The sequence below is a fragment of the Patiria miniata genome, unplaced genomic scaffold (genome assembly GCF_015706575.1).
Source record: "Patiria miniata isolate m_02_andy unplaced genomic scaffold, ASM1570657v1 HiC_scaffold_3, whole genome shotgun sequence".
In the NCBI taxonomy this organism is placed as follows: domain Eukaryota; kingdom Metazoa; phylum Echinodermata; class Asteroidea; order Valvatida; family Asterinidae; genus Patiria; species Patiria miniata.
In genome coordinates this window covers 29,722,854-29,750,830 of record NW_024037069.1, presented here as the reverse complement: position 1 = coordinate 29,750,830, position 27,977 = coordinate 29,722,854, and the positions used below count along the sequence as shown (strand labels likewise).

Below are 27,977 nucleotides of genomic sequence, written 5' to 3'. Positions count from 1 at the left end.
TCGCCCGGGCGAATTAGTAATCCGCCCCGGCGAAATAGTAATCCGCCCAGGCGATATAGAGGGCCGGAATTTGTTTTTTTTTGTCATGTCCTAAATACACTTCCGTAGATTTGTTAATTGCATATCGAAACAATAACGTGCAAGTGGAAACTTCGTTGCGAAATAATAATTCGCCCGGGCGAATTAGTAATCCGCCCGGGCGAAATAGTAATCCGCCCGGGCAAAATAGTAATTCGCCCGGGCGATTTAGTAATCCGCCCGGGCGAAATAATAATTCGCTTGGGCGAATTAGTAATCCGCCCGGGCGAAATAGTAATCCGCCCAGGCGAAATAGAGGGCCGGAGTTTTTTTTTTTTGGTCATGTCCTAAATACACTTCCGTAGATTTGTTAATTGTATATCGAAACAATAACGTGCAAGTGGAAACTTCGTTGGGGGAGAATCGAATTTGTCGACGGACACGAACAGCTTCCTTTTTTCAGGTGATGGTTGTTGCCAGGGGTATAAAGCAACAAGTGGGTAGAGGAAAGGCTGTCACTGAGTGAGCAACACCCGTTGAATTGGTGCTCTGTGTATCGAACTCTTCGTGTCTGCCTGACGTAAGAGTGCATTATAGGCGCATATTATTCGGGGATCATTCTTTCGAACTGTCGTCGAAGTCATGGAGAGACGTGGACCCGCGTTACTTCTGCAACTCTGGTGTGTCGTCGTGCTGTCGTTGAGTATGGTACTCTCCCGAAGTAAGTACCGTACGTATAGGCCTACAGACCCAACACAAAACTCTCCAAATTATGGTCACCATATTCTCAAATTTATTCTCGACGCTTCTAGTTCTGATATATTTCTCCTCTGTCCTATTCCTCGCACTAGTCGCAGGCCACTATATTTAGATCCACATTTCATAAATACCTCAGACAGTTTAGCTATTGTCAATGGTCCCAACTACACTGATTTTTTATGCTTAAGTTTATTTCAAAAGGTTTAATTTTACTTAATTGTAACTTGTAGTTGACGGAAGTTCCAATGTAAGGAATTCACTTGAACAATGGGCATTGTGTTTGAATTAGGCTATGTAAGAATGCCTCACCGCAAACCTATACCAGTGTAATGGAATGTGAGTGCATGTAGCTCTCTGGTGTTCTTTTATTTGTGTTAAGCCAGATCTATCCGAATTCTTTCCTTTGTGTTAATAGTGTAGTATATAAGGTTTAGAATGCCAAATCTCGGCAGAGTGCCACATTGACACAGTGGGGAGTGGTGGTCTGCAATCGTCACTGAAGTTACGGCGGAGACGACCGGACGCTGCTATGAAGCTTCCGAAGGCCAAGTTCTACCCCAAGCAAGCTACCTGAAAAAGGCTACCGGATCGTCAAACGTCAACCACCACACCCACTCGTATCGTGTCAATTAAATGGGCTGTTTCGGTAATTTTTTGTGACTTGTGACATGTAAAGTTTCAAGTATATGTTCCATCAAGGAAGGGTGTGTAGTTCTGTTTATAATAAATGGTGCCATATACTATGTGATTGGCATATAATATGTGAATGACAAGTGCATATTTGAAATCTGAAGCATTTACTCCTTTTTATTCATACGAAACGAAGTATAAACGATAAATAATTTTTTTCTGGTAATGAAACCAAGGATTCCTAAAAAGTGCATGCCCCAGGCACTGTAGCTCGCAAACCCCGAAAAAAAACGTATAGAGAAGACAATAGGGAGGTTTCGCAAGCGAACGGATACGCTTACACTTACGTTTAGCTATCCGTATCCATTTTTTACTTACGTGTAGCGAGCGAGATATGCGTGTCGTCTGCACGTATGACGTCATACGCCACTCACCATCCGCTAAACGTGCAGACGACACGCATATCTCGCTCGCTACACGTAAGTAAAAAACGGATACGGATAGCTAAGCGTAAGTGTAAGCGTATCCGTTCGCTTGCGAAACCTCCCTATTGAGAAGAAATAACAGTTTAAGAGGTGGGAGGAAAACCCCGGAAGAATAGTCTGGGGAAAACCCACGGAATCAGGTAGGGACTGAAAACCCAATCCACATGTAGACCATGGGTGCCGATGCACAGCGCATTGTGCGCGTAAACGGCATTGCGTTCGTCACGTTTGGCGCTTTTTTAGTATCAGTCCTCCAGCACGTGACCCTCCCCAGTGCCGCTTTCCGTTTCGGTTACGAAAATTTTATTTTCTGCAAACCTATAAATGGTAAAGCTTACATTTTGCAGGCCATTTTCTCAAGAGTAAATGGTTTTTAGTAAAAGCCTTTGACTAATTTGTATTCATACAGATGGGAGTAATGCAAATGCCATTTTGTATTCATACGAACTACCGTATGGTATTAGTTGTACTTTTTCGCGATTAACATTAATATATGCAGTAATTTTTGCTATTATATTTTCAAGGTAGCCCCAACCCAACCTTGAAATATGACAGTAAATATTTGAAATCTGAAGCATTTACTCCATTTTATTTATAAGAAACGAAGTAAACGCTTATAGTGTAGCAAAAGCCTAAAGGTAAAAAGTAATTATTTTAAGAATTTAGCAAACGGTTTTTAGTAAAAGTGTTTGCTTAATTTTCATTCATACAGATGCGAGTAAATGCTTCAAAGTGGTAGCAAAAGCAAATGCCATGTTTTATTCATACAAACATGGTATCATTTGTACTTTATGAACTTTAATAAATGCAGTAATTTTTGCGGAGAATTATTTTACTTTATAATTTCAAGGTTGCCCCAACCCAGCCTTGTAAATGACAAGTGCATATTTGAAATCTGAAGCATTTACTCCTTTATATTCATACGAAAAGAAGTAAACGATAAATATATTTTTTTCTGGTAATGAAACCAAGGATCCTCAAAAGTGCATGCCCCAGGCACTGTAGCTTGCAAACCCCGGAAAAAACCGTAGAGAGAAGACAATGAGAAGAAATTACAGTTTTAGAGGTGGGAGGAAAACCCCAGAAGAATAGTCTGGGGAAAACCCACGGAATCAGGTGGGGACTGAAAACCCAATCCACATGTAGACCATGGGTGCCGATGCACAGCGCATTGTGCACGTAAACGGCATTGCGTTCGTCACGTTTGATGCGCTTTTTTTGTATCTGTCCTCCAGCACGTGACCCTCCCCGGTGCCGCTTTCCGTTTCGGTTACGATGGTTACGATTTTCTGCAAACTTATAAAAGTGTGAAGCTTAACATTTTGCAGGCCATTTACTCAAGAGCAAATGGTTTTTAGTAAAAGTGTTTGCTTAATTTTCATTCATACAGATGCGAGTATATGCTTCGAAAGTGGTAGAAAAATCAAATGCCATGCTTTATTCATACAAACATATGGTATCATTTGTACTTTATAGAACTTTAATAAATGCAGTAGTTTTTGCGCAGAATTATTTTGCTTTATAATTTCAAGGTTGCCCCAACCCAGCCTTGTAAATGACAAGTGCATATTTGAAATCTGAAGCATTTACTCCTTTTTATTCATACGAAACGAAGTAAACGATTATTGGCCAAAAATGGCTCTGGTTTCTGGTATGCGCGCGTCGCCATAGCCATGCGCGACGGCAATGTAAGATGATGTATTTCAATGTAAGATAATGTCTCAAACCACCAAACTCACTGGTTCGACTGGAATCCTGCTGCTCCACAATTTTTACGTGTTATTTCTCATGTCTAGGTTTATTTCAAGCACATAGGAAAATGGATGTTAAATACAGTTTTTCTGAGTTTTTTATTTTTTGCACTCCCCTTTTTGAAAAATCAAGCATGGATGGCTACTCAAGCATACAACCAGTTGGGACTATTGGTAGAGTTAACGAAGCCTCTAACGTCGTTAGAGTTTATGCAACATAATTATGCTAATTTTAAGATAAAATGGCTTTTATATTGTTTTTTTGTTGTTGGTCTTTTGCATGGGTATAATAAAATTCTGCATTGAATTTATGACAACGGTAGACTTGACGGAGCCTCTAACGTCGTTGGAGTTTATGCAACATAATTATGCTAATTATATTTCGTCCTCGTCGTCGAGACTCACCGTGTATTATTGTCCCTGGTAATACGGTTTGCACCACCCTTTGAAGAAAATGGATCATTCCTTCATTCATAAAAATGCAAATTAGCCCTAGCACGCTGGGTATAAAGCCCCAAGAAACCATTGAGGCATGTCTTTGTTTCTTGTGGTACGGTTTAGCACACACGTATTTTACACTACGTCTTCAGTTTCACGTACTTAGTAAATTTTAGCTACAACCAATTCGGTTTTTCTACGTTTATTGCTTCGATATGTCGACCAAGAAAGGGAAAGCCAACGACAAGCAGGCTAAAGATGTGCCTGGTTCAGCCTTGAGATCTTCGTCTACGGCCTCGGGACCGTCTGCGGCCTCGTCAACCTCGCCTAGGGTTGAACGAGTGCGTAAGTCACAGGCCCCAGCCTCGCCTTGGGCTGGTGGTCAACGTGCAGAAGAATTGGAAAGCGGGCCGCCTTGCCCAATTTCCGCCACCGACACGAGAGCGTATTCCTCGCAGAATATACCGCAAGTGTCTAGAGCACCACAGGCTAGACGTGTGGTAGAAAATGAGCCCGGACAGACCTCGCCTTGGGTCGTCCCTCACAATCAACCAGGGCCGTCTTTCTTCCCCGGACAACAATGGAATTTCCCGCCTACAGCCAGCAATGCTACCGCTAGCGGGCAGCAGTCATTCAATATGGCGGCGCCCATGGCTCCGCCGTATGTTAGCAGACCAGTAAATAAACTTCCATAGACCCCAATGGTAAATGCTCCCACTTCAAAAATTCGGGAAAAATACTCACAACTCTCCAAGGTGCTCGAGACACACATCAAATTGAAGCTGATTTCATCATCTTTCATTTTCTTTTCAATTTTCGGGGGGTCAACTGATGACTTTGAGGAGAAATTTCCATCTGAAGATGATCACCCCTGAAAATAGTCCTGAAGCCCATCGCCATTTTGAAAAACGATGCCTACACTCCATTGCAAAATAGAGCGCTTTTAGGGTCCAAATTACATCCAAATTACACAGAACTGCAAGCTCCCAGTCCTGTGCACGGCTTCCACCCATATTTTTTACAATCCCTCAAGTTCATGGCCCACAGCATGCTCAAATACCGAAGATTTTGAGGGCATGCAAATCGTGATTTGGCCGGCGCAGGCAATTTCGGACCGATTTACTGGTCTGCACCCTATAGAGAAGCGAGGTTTTGAAAAATTTCCCCAAACCACTTGTACGGCACGAGGAAGGATGGATGACTCATATTTCATCAAAAAATTGCAAGAAAAAAAATGTCTGACTGCGATTTCTGGCCTGAAAACAAGCCCTCTGTTTGCGGCTACCTTACTGCAGGGCGCCCCCAGCGGGCGTTAATTGAGTTTTTGCTCCTTCCGACCCCAAATTACCCCCCCCCCCCTTGTTCGCTCGAAATTGCTGTGATCGGACGACGGTCCATCGGCCCTATTTAGATTTTGGGCGCATTTGTTGCGGAACCGCCATTGGTGACCCCTTTTGAAACGCTGCCCCCCCCCAGGTTCCGCCCCCCTGAAAAAAAAACACTCCGCAAACGTTTGACAACAAACGATGGAAGGCGCCATTTTGAAACTATAGAGAAGCGAGGTTTTGAAAAATTTCCCAAAACCACTTGTACGGCACGAGGAAAGATGGATGACTCATATTTCATCAAAAAATTGCAAGAAAAAAAATGTCTGACTGCGATTTCTGGCCTGAAAACAAGCCCTCTGTTTGCGGCTACCTTACTGCAGGGCGCCCCCAGCGGGCGTTAATTGAGTTTTTGCTCCTTCCGACCCCAAATTACCCCCCCCCCCTTGTTCGCTCGAAATTGCTGTGATCGGACGTCGGTCCATCGGCCCTATTTAGATTTTGGGCGCATTTGTTGCGGAACCGCCATTGGTGACCCCTTTTGAAACGCTGCCCCCCCCCCCCCAGGTTCCGCCCCCCTGAAAAAAAAACACTCCGCAAACGTTTGACAACAAACGATGGAAGGCGCCATTTTGAAACTATAGAGAAGCGAGGTTTTGAAAAATTTCCCCAAACCACTTGTACGGCACGAGGAAGGATGGATGACTCATATTTCATCAAAAAATTGCAAGAAAAAAAAATGTCTGACTGCGATTTCTGGCCTGAAAACAAGCCCTCTGTTTGCGGCTACCTTACTGCAGGGCGCCCCCAGCGGCCGTTAATTGAGTTTTTGCTCCTTCCGACCCCAAATTACCCCCCCCCCCCTTGTTCGCTCGAAATTGCTGTGATCGGACGACGGTCCATCGGCCCTATTTAGATTTTGGGCGCATTTGTTGCGGAACCGCCATTGGTGACCCCTTTTGAAACGCTGCCCCCCCCCCCAGGTTCCGCCCCCCTGAAAAAAAAACACTCCGCAAACGTTTGACAACAAACGATGGAAGGCGCCATTTTGAAACTATAGGTAGCAGACCAGTAAATAAACTTCCATAGACCCCAATGGTAAATGCTCCCACTTCAAAAATTCGGGAAAAATACTCACAACTCTCCAAGGTGCTCGAGACACACATCAAATTGAAGCTGATTTCATCATCTTTCATTTTCTTTTCAATTTTCGGGGGGTCAACTGATGACTTTTAGGAGAAATTTCCATCTGAAGATGATCACCCCTGAAAATAGTCCTGAAGCCCATCGCCATTTTGAAAAACGATGCCTACACTCCATTGCAAAATAGAGCGCTTTTAGGGTCCAAATTACATCCAAATTACACAGAACTGCAAGCTCCCAGTCCTGTGCACGGCTTCCACCCATATTTTTTACAATCCCTCAAGTTCATGGCCCACAGCATGCTCAAATACCGAAGATTTTGAGGGCATGCAAATCGTGATTTGGCCGGCGCAGGCAATTTCGGACCGATTTACTGGTCTGCACCCGTATTGGTCATTTCCGTGGTTTAACTTACTAGCGGGATGCCGCGCTTCGCGCGGCACCCGCTAGATGGGTGGAGTTGACTGTTTCGTAATAATTACTGTATACAATGAAATCTCGATAATTTAAACTCTAATAACTCCAAACAACTGTTAAGTCAAATAAAGAATCGGACCCTCTGCTGCACGCGAGCCTATTTGGACTCGCCATCAGTCTCGCCTAAGTTGTATTTGCTTTTAGCAACGTGCGCGCACATTAACGTTTCCGGCGAAGATTGTGCGAGGGTCCAGGACATATTGTCAATATAGGGGAAGGGGCTAGCTAGGGTGAAGGGTGCTAGTTGGAACGCCCAATTTCTGTAAAACCCGTCAACCATGTCACCAATATTTCCGGGGATGGGGAGAAATATTTCTAGGGATGGGGAGAAATGGTTTTTGTTATAGAGGGGAGATGGTGATATTGAAATCGCTGATATTGTGGAGGTTTATGTTTGTGCTGGGATTCATACCGTTTAAATGTTGTTTTGAATTGCGCGCCGATAAGAAAGGTCTTGCTGTCAACAGTTAAGTATTTATTGCCGACCGATTGTCTCATGCGATGTCTCATTATAGAAAGCTCATAAATCATGTTGTGCTAGAATATTGTCCAGTCAATTTGAACTTTGATTTTTCAAGGTGCCAAACCATTAAGGACGTATACACCAACTGTACAATTAGGTAATTTAGATGAAACGCGGTTTGATCTTGGCCTATACAACGTCGTCTCCATCGTTCTCACTACAGAGGAGAGGAGGGGGCAGCCAGTGGGGGTGGGGGTTGGATATTGTGTGGGCGTCGCCAGGATTTTTTCTAGAGGAAGGCAAAACATATTTTTGCCCAAAAAATGCCTGTTTTTCTCAACACATTCTCCATTTATCAGTTTTAGAGGGGGGCAGGGACATTTTGCCCCCCCCTAACCCATTAAATTTAGACCACTATGACTTCGCGCCTTTTTTTTTTTTTTTTTTCCTTTTCCGGGGGGGGGGGGCCTCGCGAAGCCCATGCCTATTTATGTTACACCTGTGAATGGTCACTGATATTTCCGGGGAAGTGGGCAACAATTTATATTTGTTATGGTGAAGGGGGTGTTTCTTATGTATTAAGTAGAAGTTAATGTCATTATAGCAGCTGGTGTTTTTATTATGGTGATGGGGTTGTACAGCAAAGTATTGTAACACGTTTATTTGTAGAAGAGAGTAAAACTAAAAGAAAGGACATATTGGAGCACTTCATAATTATGTCAAGCACCACATGTTAAATGTATTTATTACAAAACTGTGAAAATGAAATCAGGTATACACGAATTTTTTAGTAATAATGTATTTGCATTCATTACTGTACAGGGTAGTACTTTGACAAAACGCAGGGGATATAATTGTAGTCAGTTTTCGGAGCAATTTTCGCAAGGGACGTCGGTCCAGGCTTGTTTACCATATAGGCACAAACATTCCATGAAAGACTTTCAAGCAAGACGGCCAAAGGTTATTGTGCAATTGCAGTTTTTTGTGTTAAAAGCTGTAATCATAAATAATGAGAGTGGCATTGTAAGTTACAGGACAACATTTTTTTAATTAGTGTTGGTGAAAACTCATGAGAAATTGAGGGGTATGCGAGTATGAATATTTTGTTGTGAAATTTTAAGAGTGATTATGTAATTTGGTAATCAAAGACATTGTTTTGTTATCAAATAAGTTTGCCAGGATCGACACAGTCTGCTTGGCCAGTAATTATCGGGTAACCATTCCATCATTATTCTTGGGTACAACTAAGCCAAGGATGTAATTTAAAAAAAGGATGGACATAAAACAGCAGAAAAGAGTGATCTTTTTTGCACTACTTCATGACTTCTAAAAATAAAATTATGGCTAGAAGAAAAATGTGTTTTGAATGGGTAAAGAGAAAAAGCAGGAATCTTGCAGTTGAACTGGAAAGAATAGGTGTGTCACGTCTTCGTCTTGAGTCGAGATTCTTGCTTTGGGAACTGGTTGAAGCATGCACTGGAGCATGGATGGAGCATGGTTGGAGCTGGTCATGTGATGTGGGTGTCATCGGGAGTCCTGTGTAAAGGAGTTAGAAAGAAAAGCATAACGACTAAGGTGAAGAAAACTTGTAAAAAAAATACATCGGCTAACAATAGCTACAAATAAATTAGACAGGTGTTGCAATACCCCATTTATGCGGAATGCACTACTGAAGTACTAACCAAACATGCCAAACAACGAAACATGTCTTGTATGTTGTATTTTTGTGAACCCCCCCCCCCCCCGCATATGATTTTATCTCAGCAGAACAGCAGAGACACTGAACACTCAGAACAGGCATCAATGTATTAGTTTCCTCTTTATACTGCTTAGGTTCATGTCTGTTGTCGAGTCATTTGATTTTCTGCCAGAATGTATTCTCTAAGATCCACTATTCTAACTGTGTTGGTTTCAGGTTTTAGTCTTTGCCTGTATTTTTTGGTTTTTGGCCTGAGGTTTGAACTTGATCACGTCTTTAATTTTGATTTGAGGGTTTCTTTATTAAGTTGGTTCCCCCCGTACAACCCTCCCCGTACAACCCTCCCCGTACTACCACCAGACTACGCCATTATTGGACACTCACAAACTCACACTTTTCACAAACAACAATACATATCATAAATGAGACTTAATACTGTGGCGGAAAGTGTTTAGTTGTGACGTCATACCATAGCACTAACGCTTAATCACTTGTGTGCAGTGACCGGGCGGAGCTTACGAGCTCCGTGGGCTGCTGCGCGTACGTGATTGGCCAATAACCCCCATAGGTTTAGCGCACCATAGGGTTAGTACACGCACATGGTTTGTAGACATGACGTAGCGTCTACATGTACCTGGTATATAAATGCGTGCCTGGGGAGCGCGCTCTGTTTAGCAGTTTGGGTTTAGAACGCGCATTGGTACATGGTTTAGCCTAGTTGTTGGGACTGATTGCTGCTAGTTGTGGAGATCGTTGTTAGGTGAGATACTATAGCTTGTTGAGTGTATAGTTTTGGGGCTCATCTGTTTAGAGTGTTGAGTGCCGGGTGTAGCTGCGACAGCGGGCAGAGAAGTAGGTGAATTACTGGTACCCTGCTTATGTGAAATTGCTTAGGCGATTTGTGTACAAAGTCTGTGTAGCTGTACTGGGATCGCGCTGGTATGTGTAGCTGAATTCTGGCTTACACGCACGGCGTAGCGGGTACCCTGCTAACGGACTGTATACATTGCTAAGCGGCTGTTGTGTGCTTGTGACGCTGTGTTTGGCTAACTTAGCGATTCATTACTAGCGCTGTGCATAGTTGCTCATTGCTGCCATTGTTGTCTAGTGCTTAATGCTGTGTGCGTTGTTGCATAGACGAGCAGCGGGCTCTCTCCAGTAATTAACTAAGGACCCTGTTAATAAAACAACCCACCGAATCACATCATAATTGTTGTACTTGATTATTGTTGAATAAATTACGATCACTGTTGTTTGAGATTACCGACAATTCTGCTTCCGGTGTTTATGTTTACAGGTTTATTGTGCAATTAATTAACGGAGATAATTAATCAACACTCATTCATAATCGGGCGGTAGATTTCCACCAAAACGGACCTGCACCCTTAGCCTTGAAGGTCGCTCTGAGTGATCTCTCGTCTAGGGAAGAGCCTTGGTTTGGGAAGATTGTCTTCACCCCACTAGGAGTCAGACTTGTCCTAACAGACTTAGGTTGGCCCGGGGGTTCCCGCCACAATACCGTTCAAAGAGAAAACTGGAGCAAGGAACAGATACATCAACCATGTCAACAACGCTGTGCTGAAGAAATGTGGGGCAAGTTGCATGCGCTGCATGCTCATAACGAACGTATACGTGGCACGTGCAATTATCCGGCCCATACGCTGCATGCTCATAACGAACGTATACGACGTGGCACGTCAATTATCCGGCCCATACGCAAGATTATCCGGCCCATACGCAAGATGGCCGGCGCGGCCCAATGGGGAAGGGAATTATGGGAAATAGGGTGGAAATAGTCTGGCCCCGTTCCGCATCCCCCGCGGCCAACGGGCGCGGGCGGGACGGGAGACCGGTCGGGAAAATGGCAGCGCCCTCCCCTCATTTTCGTGATTGTAGTATAGATAACTCCGCACAACAGTGGCCTCCTAACACTACCCAACAGATGTATCATCAACATCGGGGAAATCCCTCAACCCCTGGACAGCTCTCGCTTCCTCCGCCGGTGAGTCCGAACATTTGGGGCGGTAATTCGGGCCCTGGTACGGGTGCGAATTTGGACTCCGTGAGTGTCGGACCGGCAATATCGGAGATTGGTGGTGACGCTGAAGCTGAATCGGAATTTCTCAATCCGAGTGGATTTCGTAACCCTCATCGCAAGGCATCAGGTTTTCCAGTGACGGATAAAGTTCTTTCCTGGTGGGAAGACCTGCGTTCAAACAAATTGGGACATGAAGAGTTCAAAGAAGAGACTCTATCCAATCAAGTACCAGTCGAACAGGAACCACATTTCAAGGCTCCAGAATTACCAAGTCAGGTAAAGTCATCCTTCAAGGAAGTTCGATCGTCTTTAGTAACTCAAGATGACAAGCTTAAAGACTCTCATAATCATCTGCTGAAAGCAGCTTTGCCACTGACCCATCTTTTTGATGCTTTGGTGGACCCATCCTGTCCAGAGACAGTTGACGCCAGTATGGTTAAAGATCATGTCACCTCGGCATTGATACTGCTTGGGTCTGCAAGCCAGAGTCTAGCTCTTTCAAGACAACATGCTTTTGATGAGCTACTTGACAGAAAATTTGAAAGCCTCAAACGAAATTCACCGTCGATGAGCCATCTCTTTGGTGGAAACTTAGTCAAGGACATAGAGGATGCCGAGAAAGCAAATAAACTAGCAGCCAAAGTCACCAAGACTGCAACATCTACTGCAGGGCCGTACAAGGGGAATAGATTTTCTCCTTATTATTCTGCGGTAAACAGAAGATTTCGGGGCAACAACTCCTTTCAAGGGCGATCATCGGGCTATACTACCAAGCCAAAGTATGCAGCCTATAAATCTGCATCCTCAAGCCGTGGCAAATTCAGATCAGAGCGAGGTTCGTTTGATCAGAAATCAAAAAAGTAGATACATGTTCATGTATTCCTTTTAAGACAAGTCGTCTTCAATATTTTGTTTGTAATTGGAAATCCCTAACAAGAGACAGTTGGATACTTCAGTCAGTTGTTGGTCATAAAATAGAATTTTTAGATGTTCCGTTTCAATTGCAGCACAGAGTACCTGTAACAGAAATGAATTCTCAATCTCAAGTAGAGATCGTTCAGGAGGAAGTACAAAAGCTTTTGATTAAAGGGGCAGTCACCGTGGAAGATCCGGTGATTGGTCAGTTTATTCCGTCTTTGTTTTTGGTCCCCAAAAAGTCGGGAGAGCTCCGCCCAGTGATAAATCTTCGTTCGTTGAATAAGTTTGTTAAATATCAACACTTCAAGATGGAAGGAATAAAATAAGTAAAAGATTTACTAGTACCAGGTGATTTTCTAGGTTCCATTGATCTCAAAGACGCTTATTTTATGATTCCTATTCATCAGGATCATCGAAAGTATCTTCGTTTCATATGGCAAGGCCAGTTGTTCCAATTTGCATGCCTCCCATTTGGGCTGTCAAGTGCTCCTCGAACATTTACGAAAGTTCTCAAGCCAGTGGCAGCACAGCTCCGAGCAAAGGGAATTCGGTGTGTGTTTTATCTCGACGATATACTCATAATGGGCAGTTCTGTGAAAGAATGCACCGAGAATCTCCAGTTCACGGCAACTACACTTCAGGAACTAGGATTCGTCATCAATCAGGAAAAGTCAAAATTCCAACCTGCACAGCAAATCACATACCTCGGGTTTCAAATCAACTCCGAAACAATGACATTGTCTCTACCAGTAGAGAAAGTCAACCATATCGTCAATCATTGTCAAGAAGTTCTGCAGGCGAACACCTTAACAGTCCGCGAATTAGCTCAGCTCATCGGTCGGTTGTCGTCAAGCATACAAGCGGTGTTTCCAGCCCCATTGTATTACAGAAATCTACAGCAAGACAAGATTACGGCACTTCACCACAGCAATTCCTACGACTCGGAAGTAGTCCTATCCCACGCCTCCAAGGAGGAGTTGAAAAGCTGGATACAATGCGTAAGAATTTGGAACGGCCAAACACTACTCAATCCAACACCGGATGTGGTGATCCAGACAGATGCATCACTCCAAGGATGGGGTGCTTGCACATCCGAAATCCGCACAGGCGGCAGATGGTCGATATTGGAACAGAATCTACACATCAACCATCTAGAACTGTTGTCAGTGTACTACGCCCTTCGGGCATTGGTGTACCATCAACGCAACCTACACATCCGACTACAGGTGGACAACATGACAGTAATGTCATACATCAGCCACAAAGGGGGGACTCATTCTCCAGAATTGTCATCCCTTGCAGTGAAGATATGGACATGGTGTCTACACAGACAAATAACATTGTCAGTAGAATATCTCCCAGGAGCACAAAATGTCATAGCAGACGAATTGTCGCGCAACTTCAACGACCGCACAGAGTGGCATCTTCTCCCCGAAATTTACAGAGCAGTGGTAGAAAAGATGAAATTTCAACCGTCGATCGATCTGTTTGCATCACGGCTCAACAGACAGGTTCCAAGATTCATATCATGGCACCCAGATCCACAAGCATGGCAAGTGGACGCGTTCACCATCAACTGGTGCAACATGGCAGGGTATCTGTTTCCTCCCTTCAGTCTGCTCTCAAGGTGCCTTCAGAAAATTCAAGTAGAAGAAGCCACAGTTCTGCTAATCGCACCAGTTTGGAAAACACAACCGTGGTATCCACTAATGTTAAAACTGACAGTAAAAACACCATTACTGTTACTACAGCGCCCAGATCTCCTTCAATTATGTCACAATCGTCAACAACACCCCATGCACAAGGTGATGCAGCTGGCCGCCTATCGGGAAATCACTCGCAGCAAGAGGACTTTCGCAGAAGGTGTCCTCAGTTATCATGGCATCATGGATAAAAGGAACAAATGCTCAATTTGACTCAGCATGGAGTCGCTGGAGTCGCTGGTGTCATCAACGACACTTGGATCCAGTTCAAGCACCTTTAGCAGAAGTGTTGGAGTTTCTCCATGCATTGTTGGAAGATGGGCTACAATATAGGACAATTAATGTCTACAGGTCTGCTATTTCATCAGCCCATGCTCAGGTGGATGATGTCCCTATTGGACAACATCCTTTAATGACAAGGTTTTTTAAAGGTATTTTTAATATTCGACCACCGAAACCTAGGTATTCATTTACTTGGGATGTTGGGAAAGTTCTCCGTTACCTTGGTTCACTCTCATCAAACAGGAAGCTCAGTTTGAGGCTTCTGACGCTCAAATTGGTCATGCTGGTCGCTCTCGTGACAGCAGGGCGTTGCTCATCATTAATTGCTCTGGATTTACATCACATGAAGAAGTCCAGGACAGCATTTGAATTTGCACCAGTCAGCCAGTCTAAATGTTCCTCAGCACATAGGCCAGTTCCAAGTGTTGTTTTGGCCCGTTATCCAGCAGATCGAAAACTATGTGTTTTTTCAACGTTGGAGGTGTATATTCATCGTACACGATTGCTAATAGACGCCTAAATAATCAGCGCTTTACAAGGCTGTTTCTATCATTCGGGAAACCTCATCATCCAGTAGTTTCATCTACTATTGCTAGATGGCTGAAAATAGTGATGGCATCGGCAGGTATAGATGTCTCACATTATAAAGCACATTCTACTCGGGCTGCGTCTACATCTGCTGCAGCAAGAGTAGGAGTTTCTACTGCTCAGATTTTACTGACAGCAGACTGGTCATCGGTGAACACCTTTGGAAAGTTTTACAAGCGAGATGTACCATGTTCAGAGGAATATGGAAGAGCAGTCCTGTCTTCGGCTTAGCTGTGAAATATACACGGTGAGTCTCGACGACGAGGACGAAATATAATTTCAAATTATGTAAGGGTTCTTACCTGCCATATAATTGGAATTATATGAGGCCGAGGAGGAGAGACTCACCTCCCTCCCTCGGTGCCTCAGTTCTCTTCAGCCTCCCACCCATCTTGAGCCCTCAGCCAGGACCAGTACCTTAGATCTACAAAGAGACATGCTTCAATGGTTTCTTGGGGGCTTTATACCCAGCGTGCTAGGGCTAATTTGCATTTTTATGAATGAAGGAATGATCCATTTTCTTCAAAGGGTGGTGCAAACCGTATTACCAGGGACAATAATACACGGTGAGTCTCTCCTCCTCGGCCTCATATAATTCCAATTATATGGCAGGTAAGAACCCTTACATAATTTGAAATTTTATCATAAAATGGCTTTTATGTTATTTTTTTTCTTTTGCATGGGCATAATAAAATTCTGCACTGAGTTTACGACAGAAAAGTGTGTGGCTACACGCTGTATAATTTCATCATTTTGTTCACCAGGGACTGCAAAATCACAGCTCATACAAGAATAAACCCAGGGGAGGATCCAGGAATTTGTACAAAATCACACAAAGCATTCAATACTTATATTCTAGTCTTTTTTTCTGATTTCTTTCGGCGTTACTCGCATATCAACACTGATTCTTTAATTCGTACCTTTAGAAATTTAATATTTCGACAGTGTAGCCACAAACTTTTTTTTCGTTACCTCAGTGCAGTATTGTAGGAAGCCCATGCATGCAAAAGACATAAGCCATTTTATTTTTGATATTGAGATAATCAAATGTTGCATATATTAAGCTCCAAACACGTCATAGAGGCTCCCTCAAGTCTACCGATTCCGATTCTGACCATGAATTCAATTCTAATATTCTCGTCCATTTTCTGATATTTTTCGCCATAACTGATTGAAATCGCGCCTCGCCAGTTTTCCTCTCATATCTGAATGCTGAAAATTTATATTTCTACAGCGTGTAGCCACACACTTTCTGTCGTAAACTCAGTGCAGAATATTATTATGCCCATGCAAAAGAAAAAAATAACATAAAAGCCATAATTAGCATAATTATGCCCATGCAAAAGGCAAAAACAAAACAAAACAAAAAGCCATTTTATTTTAAGATTAGCATAATTCTGTTGCATAAACTCTAACGACGTTAGAGGCTTCGTTAACTCTACCAATAGTCCCAATAGTACAGGCAAAATACTTCATTTTTTTTAGTGAACCTCAAACAAATTGCAACAGAATTTTTTCACCACAGTGCATTTCTATAAGGTCCCTAAAATGACATACTAAAAATCTTAAGAAATCCAGGTGGTGGAAATATGCCTAATTTGCATAAATCCAAAATGGCCGCATATTTTAGGGCTTTCGCACTGATTTGGTCATATTTCATATACTAGGTAGCTTTTTGAGGTATTTTAAACAACAATTGTATTCCTTTTACATTGATTTACTCATTATTCTAGACCTTGGTACCTTTCAATATCCTTAGTTTCCACAATTTGCGACATGCCGATAATAATTTGCGTAAATGCCATTTATTAATTTGCATAGATTAAAGTTAAAATCATGGCTGTCATGTGTGGACATGTCACAATTAAATTTCCCCTGATAATCTAAGTTCAGTCATGTACATAAATAAATTTCGGACCACGGTTCATTGCTATAAGGTTCCTTAAAAAAGGGAAGAAATCCAAATGGTGGAAATATGCCTAATTTGCATAATTTCAAAATTGCAACTAATTACATGATTTCTGATTTGGCCATAATTCTCGTCCTGAATTGCTTTTTGGGGACTTTGAACAACCATTTTTCCTTTTACATTGATTTCATCATCATTCCAGTCCTGGGTATCTTTTGAGATCATATGTTTCCTATGGGGTGTAATATTTTTTGTTAGGTTTCTAGCTCTTGTTAAAGTTGGTATAAGTGTTGGAAAATGTGATATCCCTTTGTTGCAGAGCTAACCCTTGCGCCGCTCTACTCAGACCAAAATTCAAGGAACAACTCAAGAGAACAGAGGATTCAACACAGGATTTAACAATCACAAAAATCAAATTACATGGAAAGAAACAGCCAAAAACCGCAAAACTCAATCCGAAAATACGTGGGCGAGGGTTTTATACCCCTCCCACATGGGTGCAAGCCCGGAATTGGTATGCAAAGGGAAGGAATTACGATTTGCAAAATTCACCTTATCATCCACCTCCGAAGTTACATAACACTTTACGGCCGTACACATTTAGTGAATAGCCTATTAAATCAACTCAGAAAATAAAAGGAATAATTTTAACAGTCTTGTGACACCCTGTGCATGAACTCATTTCAGGGACAAAAAAAATCCTACTTTAAATCCACCAGTACACTGCATAGGGATATCACATTTTGCAACATGTATGCCAACTTTGAGATGAGCCAAAACCAAACAAAAAATATTATACCTTATTTTTTGATATTTTGTAGAAAACAATGTTAGGATTTAATATTCATTCAAGCTTGTCTCAATGTCGGGTGATCCACTAGATCAAATTCAAGGTCAAAATAAAGGTCAGCATGTCATTATATTTAAAATTTCTCATGATGTAACCTTTCAAAGGAAATCAAGATTAACAAATTTGGCTCACAGATTATAGAGATATGGTCCATTTTGACCAAAATTGCCTGGGCGGTAGCGCGAAAACCGTTTGTTCGTTGAACCTAAAACTTCAAATTTTGGTTTTCCAGCCGAAATTTCCCCATAAGATAAATATGAACCAATCTAAAGAGGTTGGGGTTTAAAATTTAAAAGTTTTGGGGTGATTTGACACTGAATGACCCCAATGTCGAATGACAAAATGTTGTTTAAAGTACCCCGAAAAGCAACTTAGGACGAGAGTTATTAGATAGTATACTATGTCGTATTTTTGGCCATTGCATTTTTCTTTGCTAAAGAAGGAATTTTTCTCCTATTTGGATAGAGTTTACCTTCCTAAGCTGGAAATCCATTGGTAACATTTTTTCATCTACCATGCGGCGGCCTAATTTGTATCTAACTTCGGACCTGATTGTAATATGAAGTTTATTTTGATGGCGAACCCCATGTTTTTGATACAAGGAACCCGAGAAAATCATTGTTCATGGGGTATACTCCCAGTGGAGTACCCCATCAACAATGATTATATCTTGGGTTCCTTGGTATCAAGAACATGCAGTTTGCCACCAAAATGGACTTCATACGACATTCAGGTGCCACCTTATTATTTAAATGAAATCCAAGATGGCCGCTATTTTTGAATATCCAATATGGCTGCGACCCACTTGGGATGCCTAAATGTGCTAATTGGATTCCCTGGTATAAATTTTATAGGGTTTGCCACCAATAGTGACTTCATACGACATTCAAATCCAAATTTAATATGCAAATTAGTTCAAAATAGCGGCAATTATTAAATATCTAAGATGGCTGCCATCAATTGTGAGTACCCCGTCCACAGTGATTTACTTGAGTTCATTCAAAAACATGGACTTCATAGGACATTCAGGTGTAATGTTGTTATAAATGAAATCCAAGATGGCAGTTATTTTGAAAAATCCAAGATGGCTGCCATCTGTCTGGGATACATCATCAGCAATGGGTCATTAAGATTACTTGATATCAAATGCATGGGGTTTGCCACCGAAATTGACTTCGCACGACATTCGAGTCCGAACTTATTATGCAAAGAAGCCGAAAATGGCGGCCATTTTGAAATATCCAAAATGGCTGCCATCCATTTGGAGTACATCGTAAACAATAATGTACTCGGGTTCCTTTGTATCAAAAACATGGGGTTTGCAATCAAAATGAACTTTATGTGACAATTTCCACCCCTTGGATTTTTAACAATTTTTTAGGGACCTTAATATAGCAATGCACTGTAGTGTGAAATTTGACTTGGATTATCAGGAAAAATTCAATTGGTACATGTCCACACATGGCATCCTTTATTTTAACTTTAATTTAAGTCAGTCAAATTGATATACGAATTGATGTGGACTCCTAAAAATCCAGTGCACCTTACCGTTTCATTGGTTGAACGTTCACAATCTTCCCGTAGGCATGCGCAACACTACCAGCGAGTCAGAGTTTTATAGTTCTAAATTTAAAACGCAACGCCCCTGGGGCCAATTTCACGGCACTGCTAAGCACAAAAATTTGCTTAGCACAAAGAAAGTCCGGCTTATAAAAGCAGGTTACCAGCCAAAACTCCATGTGATATATATTGCTCGCAATTAGTATTCAGCTGTTGTTTGCTATAGCATGAAAATCACGAGGAGTTTTGGCTGGTAAACTACTTTTATAAGCCAGGCTGTTTTTGTGCTAAGCAATTTTTTTTGCTTAGCAGTGCCGTGAAATTGGGCCCAGGTGCGTTCTGCGCGACATCGCACAGAACGTGCCACGCACGCGTCAATCTCCATAAAAGGGTTGGTTACATCTTACTCGCCAGCTGAACACTCCATTATTTTGCTAGAGGGGTGTTTCAAAAAGCATGAAGTGAACTTGTTGAACAAAATCGGGATTTTTTGGAACGAATTATTTGATTTTTTTTATCGAAAAGGTATATATGAATGGGAATAAATATGTGCTCGGTCGGTATTTATCACTCTGTTTAAGACCGCTTAGAGTCTGGGTGCTGATAATTACCCTCGCCTCCGGCTCGGGTAATTATCAGCACCCAGACTCTAAGCGGTCTTAAACAGAGTGATAAAAACCTCCGGAGCACACATTTATTCCCTTATTATCGTACATTTGTACCATCAACCAAAAAAGATTCAATTCATGACCTTGATCTTGTACTACTGTAAATTGCGCCTACAAATAGGCCTATATTGTGAATAAACTATTTATGCGGGGGGGGGGGGGTTAAACTTTGATGCATGTACAGGGCGGTAGCGATGGCTGATTTTTGCTTTTTAAACTAGATCATAATACATGTACATGCACGTATTTGAATTAACAACCCCAAGTACACGATATAAATCCATTACTTGCATATTGCGGTATCGAAGCAGGCTACAGAAAGAAAGTCTCCTTTCCAGGGCGTACTATTGGAAACGAGGTTGAAAATAAAGTAAGCCCTTTGGGACAAGGTTGGGGGACACATTGTAGTCTGGTTCCCAGACCTGACAATTATTCCCGACGCTAGCGCTTATGTCTATATTGTAGGTCAGGCAGCCTCCGTGGCTAAAAATAAACATGACGACATTGACGGCCCTTTTTCAAAGCTTGGCTTCGTTCCGATTTCGCTGTAGCTTTGAATGTTCTGATCAAATTCTTAAATAAATCACTTGCTTCGTAAATATTATACAGTTATGATAATACAGTTTGATATTTCTGTAAGATAACACTTAATTGACTACTGTTGATCTGGTATCTTCAAAATTAGGCACCCAAATAGCACTGTTAGCAGGCCGAGTCGAATGAAGACCACGCCGAGTTTTGGAAAATGCCGGTAACGGTCGTCAAATTCAAAATAGTACATGACGCAGCAAAAAGTTCGCCCATACGATCCGAGTATACATGTACTTGATGCACAAAATGTTCGTTGAATTTCAAGTTTTCAAAAAAATGAAAGCAATGAATATTAATTATCAACTCATTTCAGAAAGTTTGTAATAAGCAATTAGCAGTAAATTAAACCCATATTATACTTTGAAATACTCGGGCGCATTCGGACTATCGACGAAATGAATTCGGCAAACTTCGGCAAACTTCAGAAAAAGTTGGAATTCCTCCCGTTTAGTCACGTGACGTAAATTGTAAAACAATGTATTACCGGAGGCTACCTGACCTAAGATTCATCAGGGATAGTCAGAATCGTTTGGTCTGGGAACCAGACTAGACACAATGTGGTCATCACTGGATCAGGGTGGCGTGCTAAAAAGAACTTAACCACATGTTTAATAATGGGATACACCGGTGAAGGGAATTCGGAAAAACCTAATATTGATTGACATCTGTCCTGTTAAGAGAGTTTATGTATGTAGCTAGAATGCTGTCTTACATCATATTATATCTTTGTGTAAATGCTCAGGTCATGTTTCTCTGCTAAGTATCTAGTGCAGGATTTTGCTCCTTTTGGGTATTTATTTATAGAAGCTGACATCATTCTTTTTGGGGGAGACATCATCACGATGGAGGACGGAGACCTGTCGAGGGACCGGGGTAAAGCACGCCCTCTAGAGGCGGTAGCGATCGCAGGGGAGACCATCCAGGCGGTCGGAACCCTGGACGAGGTTTTTTGTCACGCCGGGTCTAAAACCCAGACGGTCTACCTAAACCAACAGACCCTGATGCCTGGCTTCATTGAACCCCATACGCACCCGACCGTGGGCGCACAGATACGGGAGCAGTACATCACCATTGGTGCGGCCACTTTCAGGTATAACTTTGGGCCAATGAGTCATGAGCCAGGGCGCATGCTCACGCGCACGAAGTCGGTGACTTATTTGACCTCCGACTAGTGCAGGACAGATATCACATATCTAAAGGTGCACTCCATTCTGGATTTCAACATTTAGTGTTTCAGACTTTTTTAAAGGCTTGGTCGCTAGAAATTAGATCCACATATGCCTAAATTTCGATAAAATACTGATTATAACCTACATCTAACGCGGTGAGCGTCCCCCCCCCCTTGCCTGGGTTTTCCAGCAACGGGCGAATCACTTTCTTGAAAGCTCAAGTTGTAAATGGTTTTGTGTAGGCCTATTTGCTTTAGCTCCACTGTCGAGTCGCGATTGAGGTTTTATTATTAACTGAAATTAAATCTAACCATTAACACTAAACGCACATCGTCTACAATACGACAATAGTGTTTCGCACCAGTTGATCCGTTTGGTTGTTAACGCTCGCATTAATAAAGATGACCAATAATTATGAGGAATAAATTCTTGTAAATCATTTGTAATCCCCCGGCAATGAAAGCTCTTACGAGGAGATCCGCAGTGTGATGGTGAATAGGATCAACGAACTTGCCGCAACCCCCAACAGTAACGGCTGGGGAGCTTTCTTCGGCTGGGACCCAGAGCTCATCTCTGACCTACCGGCTCTGAACGCCGACGTGCTGGACGGATTTTCCGACACTATCCCGATCTTCGTGTGGGGCCAGAACGGTCACATAGCCTGGGTTAACCACGCTGCCCTAAGAGCGGCAAATGTAAGAAACACGACAAGTCGACCCTCTAGCACGTCTAGTAAAGTTGGTATCAGAGCGCACGAAATTATATTCTATATTTTTTTGATTCAGATCAGAATGGCCAATCACTAAAAATCTTTTCATGCATCTGTATGGTCTACACGATTGTCTGGTTGAAGCCAGTTCATAGGCGTCACAGGGTGATCCTGTGACGATAGCACCCCCGGCTTTATCCACCGGGGAGTCAGTCAGTCGGGGAGTCAGTCAGTCAGTCAGTAGCCGTGTATAATATGATGATCCACATGGTGCATTAACAGTAGAATATATTGTGAGCCGATCGAATGATTTTGTTTTCCTAGATCACCAACACTACCGAAAACCCTATTGGCGGGACCTTCGTGAAAGACCAAGACAACAACCCGACCGGTAAGCTTCTGGAGTTAGGCGCCATCGGGGCGGTGCAGCGTGTGATGCCACCCCTGGAGCCCCACGCCTTCGCCCGTAGCCTGGAGGATCTGTGGCGGATCTACGCCTCAGCCGGTTTCACAACGGTGGCGGACCTGCTCTACCGGCCCAATGCCGGCCTGGACGAGGCGCTGAGAAGGTCCACCGACGCCGAAAATTTTCCGCTTCGTCTTGGTACGTGCTCTTGTTTTGCCGTGGTTCTTGCAGAAGAAAAAAACTTTCTCTTTTCTCCTTTCCTCTCTCCGAAAAGGGATCAGTTCAAGCACTGCATATTCCAGTGCTTTAATACGCAAGAATTTATAGACATTGCTCACGAATAAACCTTCAGTTGACCAACTTAGATCGATCTTGCCACTGATTAAAAGTCTCCTCCCTTATTCCCTTTAGCTTTGTTTAGATTCAAGCAAGCGGTACGGGACGTCGACTGCACGGATTGCGCTGCCGGTGATGCGGGAGGCATAGGCGAGTACAGCTCCAGGTTGTGGGAGGCCGGTATCAAGCTGATCGCGGATGGCTCACCGCACAGCGGTACGTCAGCCATACGGGAGCCGTATCTGTACACTCCGCTGACCGAGACGCTGGGCTTCCCCGATCCGCCGGGCTACGGGATCCTGAACTTTGACACACGCACCCTCTTTGAGACCGTGAGGAGGTACCACCGGCAGGGGAAGAAGGTTTCGATTCACGCGCACGGGGAACGAGCTAACGACCAGGTCCTCAACGTGCACGAGCAAGTACGCAACTTCATACGCTGTGATCACACATACCTATAGAGTAGACCCTTTACACATATAACATCAGATGGCTTTTGTTTTTCTTGGATAGGTCATCGCTCGTTCGTCCATGTGCTCATGCTGAACTAAAATTTAAAAAAAAACCTCCGATAAGACGATTATCACGCATAAGGTCAATTAGTGAAGTCAATCACAAGTGAGGTCCGGAAGTGACACGCGGATGTGCAATGACGAAGGGATTACGTCAGCCGTTGAAACATCTATTCATTTACACCAGTTATCATCGGTTGCTATGTGCCGCCATTCAGCAATCCAAACTGTGGCAGCCATTTGATTTTTCCCATTCAAATCAATATAACCAAAACGAGGCTGGAAGGAAAAATAGTCTGATTCCTTTTTGCACAAAAACATTATCATTCAGTACTGCTATGATACAGGGAACATGACTGGAATGGTGGCAGCATGATAAAGTTATATTGAGTTTCAAGAACATATCGCCCGTTTATAGCCTTTACTTGACTAGTGACGTTTGATTTCTTGTGAATCGTGTTGGCTTGAGACGACTTGTGAGGATCAGTGACACACTGGCTTACTTTAAACATAAAACTTTGGGAGAGACAAGTGCATCATAACAGCAGCAATGAAACAAAATATCGTTAATACATTTTGAACCAACAGGTCCTTGCGGAGTTACCCAACCAGGACAACCGTCATCGCCTGGAGCATGTTGGCCTGATGACCGAGGAGCAGATCGAACGAGCCGGCAAGCTGAACGTGACTCTCTCCTTCTTCGTGGATCATCTTCGCTTCTACGCCAAGGTCTACAAGACCAACATCTTCGGTGACAGGGTCAACCGCTGGACTCCACTGTCCGTAGCAACCAAGAATAACATAACTTGGACCATTCACCAGGTAGGGCGAGAGGTTAAAACCAGTTTGGATAATCGCCGTATAATCACACACAAAAACACTATAATGGCAACGTACTAGGAACAAAAATAATAAAAACTGTTTGGCTAGAACAGTCATGGATGAAGGACAAGCGTCATGGAGCAGTCACTCTAGAGATATCTGGGGGTCCAATGAGTGTATGCCACCCACTGATTAAATACCCGGATCATGGGCGTCGCGGGGGGGGGGGGCAAGGGGGGCACTTGCCCCCCCCCTGGAAAAGCCCAAAAAAAAGGGGAAAAAAGGAAGAAAAAAGAAAAGAAAAAAAAAGAGGCGCAAAGACAAAGTGGTGTAAATTTAATGAGTTGGGGGGGGGGGGCCAAAATGTCCCTGCCCCCCTCTAAAACTGAGAAATCGAGAATGTGTTGAGAAATAGGCCTACAAGCATTTTTTGGCAAAATTTTTTTTGCCCCCCTCTAGAAAAAATCCTGGCGACGCCCATGACCCGGATTGATCTGTGCAATAGTACCTTTTCCTACTTTTCACGTCTGTGACCCACTGACCATGTACCGGGTTCGAATCCCGCCTAGTGTATTATATGGATATAATGATATTGTGGGTTTCACCAGTTTAATTTAACCTGACGAATTTCTCCCACTCGAAAAGTCAACATCGCTTAGTAATCTCTTGTAAACAGGTTGTTTTTTTTAGTCTTACGCAGTACGATTCTGCTTACAAATTTTTAGCGCTTCTTAATAGAGCAATCAAATCAACCCAATTTCTGCAGTGTAATACAAACCAGTGCTAAACCAGTGCCATAAGTTTTCAAAAATTTGCCCCTATTGTAAAGGTTTTAAACATGACAATATTTTTTTCTGAATGTACAAAACACAGGACCACCCCGCCTTTCCCGGAGATCCCTCCCCCTTCGCCAACATGAAGACGGCCATCACCCGCTGCACCAGGGACGACCCTACCACTCCCTACGGCCCAGAGTACCGCGTGTCTATCCACGAGGCTCTCAAGGCCTACACTGTCAACGCGGCTTGGCAGCTCCACCTGGAAGACAAGGTAGGAAGCATCCAGGTCGGCAAGAAGGCTGACCTGGTGGTGCTCTCCGAGAACCCGTACCGCGTGGACCCGTTTGACCTGGAGAGGATCCGGGTCGTTGAGACCTTCGTGGACGGGCGCCGTAACAAGCTCGCCCGGTTGAAGACTGTGAGGGGGATCGGGACCGACCTTCATGTCCTGGAGAGTCCTTAATTCAATTTTAATTTTTAAATGCGAATAAGAAACAATCAAAGAAAACAAACTCTATCAGACTAGACATAGAGATTGAAGATTTACTAAACTAACAACTTTATGTATTTTAAAATGAAAACACAAATTACACAATGAAGCTTTTTTTCCAGCAAAGTCATGAAATACACTGTCATGACGCAAATATTGATAAAGCGAAACAGTTCGTCCTGTTGAAGTCAGTTTTCTGCTTTCATTTAATTCAAATTACGACTTAGCTATTTAAAATACCAACGCGGTGTCTCTTGTTTAATTAAACAAATACCATGCATGAATACATCATTTAACGTAGCTATATTTCATATTGTTGATCATGGTGTAGCGTTTTCAGATTATCAATTCGTAATTATCACTTCGTCTTAATTTTTAGTTAATTATCTCACTATAATTATCAATGTTCCTTTTGAACTGTTTAATGATTAATTCTCCTGAGTGCATTGTTTTCCTTGTATACACATACACCCACACAGTGCCTTTGCAATGTGTAGTCCCTATACTTTTATACAGAGCAAATGACCTTCACTGCCCACACACAAGTCACTGGTCAGTTTCTTAGTACAACCAAGTTACTTTCAAGATCATTGTTTTAAGGAACTATATTACTCATTCCTAGTCATTTTCTGAGACTCAAGGAAACCACGATATGACTAAGTATCCCATTCTTAAGTATTTCTTATTCTCAAGACTTCCTGTTTCCACCAGTATATAAGTCCTGCTCCACTAGCAGTCCCTCATTCTGTTTCAACTCCATTTCTGTTTCGATTCCATTTCTATTCTACGTCAACCATTCGATAAAATCCAATCATGTAGTCAGTTTAATTCGTTCTGCTCATCCAGTCAGTTCTCACTTTAACCAGTTCAATCAATCAATGTGTATTAAGATATTGTTTTGGAATAAACGGTCACGGTTAACACAGTCCTCAACCAAAGAATTGTGTATCGACCTATCCATTCCCCAACAATGGTCACAGCGTCACTGTTTGTTGTCCATTATGTCGGTACAAAACCTGTTGATTTTGGTAAAGTTATCTCGTAATAAGATTTGCATTGTGAAAAAAAAAACTATGATCGATGCTTCCAAAATCTTATAGTAAACGTAAAAACTCAAAGCTATGCTGTAGAATTAGCGGTTTTTGTTTTGTTTTGCAAAACCCACTGCCTATTTATAACAAGTTACAATTACAGCAAAACAGATTGAGAAAGGGTAGATATTTTCTCAAACGGCGTGCATGGATGTTCGGGGAATCCCCCAGATAAGTAATACGTGTAATGATGAGTAAAAGTTAGAATGAAAACTATTGCCAGTCCGATGTTATTCATGATAAATACCAAATATTGTAGCCACGCAGTAGAGGGATGCATTCTGATATTGGTAAGTGACTGAGGAGTCCACCTCTACGTCCCAGATTCCTCGACTACAGACACGAATCGATTGTTGCTGAATTTCACCAATGTGCACCACAGTGATGAGTTTGTAACGCTCGATACCCAAGTCTTTGACTCTCTCCTGGATGTCGCCGGCTAACGCTTTGGCCTGCCTGCTGCACACCCTGGCATCGTAAGGCATCCTGGCTAATGTCTCGGGTATCATCTGTTCAAGGATGTCGCTGATGGTTCCTCGGAACTCGCCGAACTTCTGCTGCGGGTAGACTTGGTAGGACGGCTCCAGGAGGACGTCTTGGTGCGGGGACACACGCCTTCGTCTCGGCCGGTCGCTGTAGGTAATAAAGCGTCGTCATTGTCCTGGCACTACCTGTCGTACATTTTTAGAGGAAAACAATTGAAAAATTGGATTATTGTCGGCCAGATTTGAACGAAAATTACTCATCAATAGCGATCACGCATGCACACTAGTTCGAACTCTGTCAACCGCCGGCTCGGACCCTTCTGGCAAACTCGGTCCTGCCTCGACGCGGATGTTCTCATCATTACCAATTGCATAATCCAATAGAGACCGAGTTGTACTCAACGCCGAGTTGACTCGGAGCAAGGAGTTGACTCGGATGCGGCTCAAGGTTTGTGCCTCCCCACCCTTTGCAACCGTAGGTTTATATATATTTTAAATTCCCCTCTTGGTAAGTGCGAGTCGGTTAGCCCAGTCGGTAGAGTGTCATTCTCAGATCATCAATCTGGGGGTTGGTGGTTCGAGGAAAAACGACGGGCACATGCATTGCAGGGCGATACCATTGTCCAGTACGGATGCATAGCACTGCGTACCATGCACAGGCTCCTGCATTTTGCAGTCGACTGAGCAACCACCACTGTGCATGCGGTCGAATGAGAAACCCTTACTGTAGGGCGATACCATTGTCCAGTAGGGTTAAATATCTGTGCCAGTGGATGGTGACATGTACAAAGTGTGCGTTCACCCGGTGCGTGTGTGTTCAACTTGTGAAAACAACACCATTGAATCGTGTGTGTGTGTGTTGCTTTTATGAGCAGTTCTCTGC

The 27,977-nt window shown here is 43.0% G+C and overlaps 2 protein-coding genes across 2 annotated transcripts; one reads left to right on the top strand and one right to left on the bottom strand.

The window, feature by feature from the left end:
• The first annotated feature begins 392 nt into the window (after positions 1-392).
• LOC119737279 (protein LONG AFTER FAR-RED 3-like) lies at positions 393-26,451 on the top strand. The gene is made up of 7 exons (XM_038211493.1): positions 393-739; positions 21,100-21,385; positions 21,928-22,159; positions 22,498-22,777; positions 22,991-23,337; positions 24,016-24,249; positions 25,123-26,451. Exons 1-7 carry the CDS (start codon positions 661-663, stop codon positions 25,489-25,491), a joined length of 1,827 nt encoding a protein of 608 aa, XP_038067421.1. The 5' UTR covers positions 393-660; the 3' UTR covers positions 25,492-26,451.
• Positions 26,452-26,839: 388 nt separating this feature from the next.
• Positions 26,840-27,453, bottom strand: LOC119736649 (tctex1 domain-containing protein 1-A-like). Its single transcript, XM_038210665.1, has 2 exons — positions 27,389-27,453; positions 26,840-27,242 (listed from the first exon to the last, which is right to left on the bottom strand). The coding sequence occupies exons 1-2, from the start codon at positions 27,451-27,453 to the stop codon at positions 26,840-26,842; spliced, it is 468 nt and encodes a 155-aa protein (XP_038066593.1).
• Between the last annotated feature and the right edge of the window lie 524 nt (positions 27,454-27,977).

Excerpts from the sequence above, each read along its gene's own strand:
- LOC119737279 (XM_038211493.1), top strand. The coding sequence starts at position 661 with ATGGAGAGACGTGGACCCGCGTTACTTCTGCAACTCTGGTGTGTCGTC. Across the intron at positions 740-21,099 it reads GAGTATGGTACTCTCCCGAA|AAGCTGACATCATTCTTTTT; the intron begins GTAAGTACCGTA and ends ATTTATTTATAG. Across the intron at positions 23,338-24,015 it reads TCCTCAACGTGCACGAGCAA|GTCCTTGCGGAGTTACCCAA; the intron begins GTACGCAACTTC and ends TTGAACCAACAG.
- LOC119736649 (XM_038210665.1), bottom strand. The coding sequence starts at position 27,453 with ATGAGAACATCCGCGTCGAGGCAGGACCGAGTTTGCCAGAAGGGTCCG. Across the intron at positions 27,243-27,388 it reads CCGAGCCGGCGGTTGACAGA|CGACCGGCCGAGACGAAGGC; the intron begins GTTCGAACTAGT and ends TATTACCTACAG.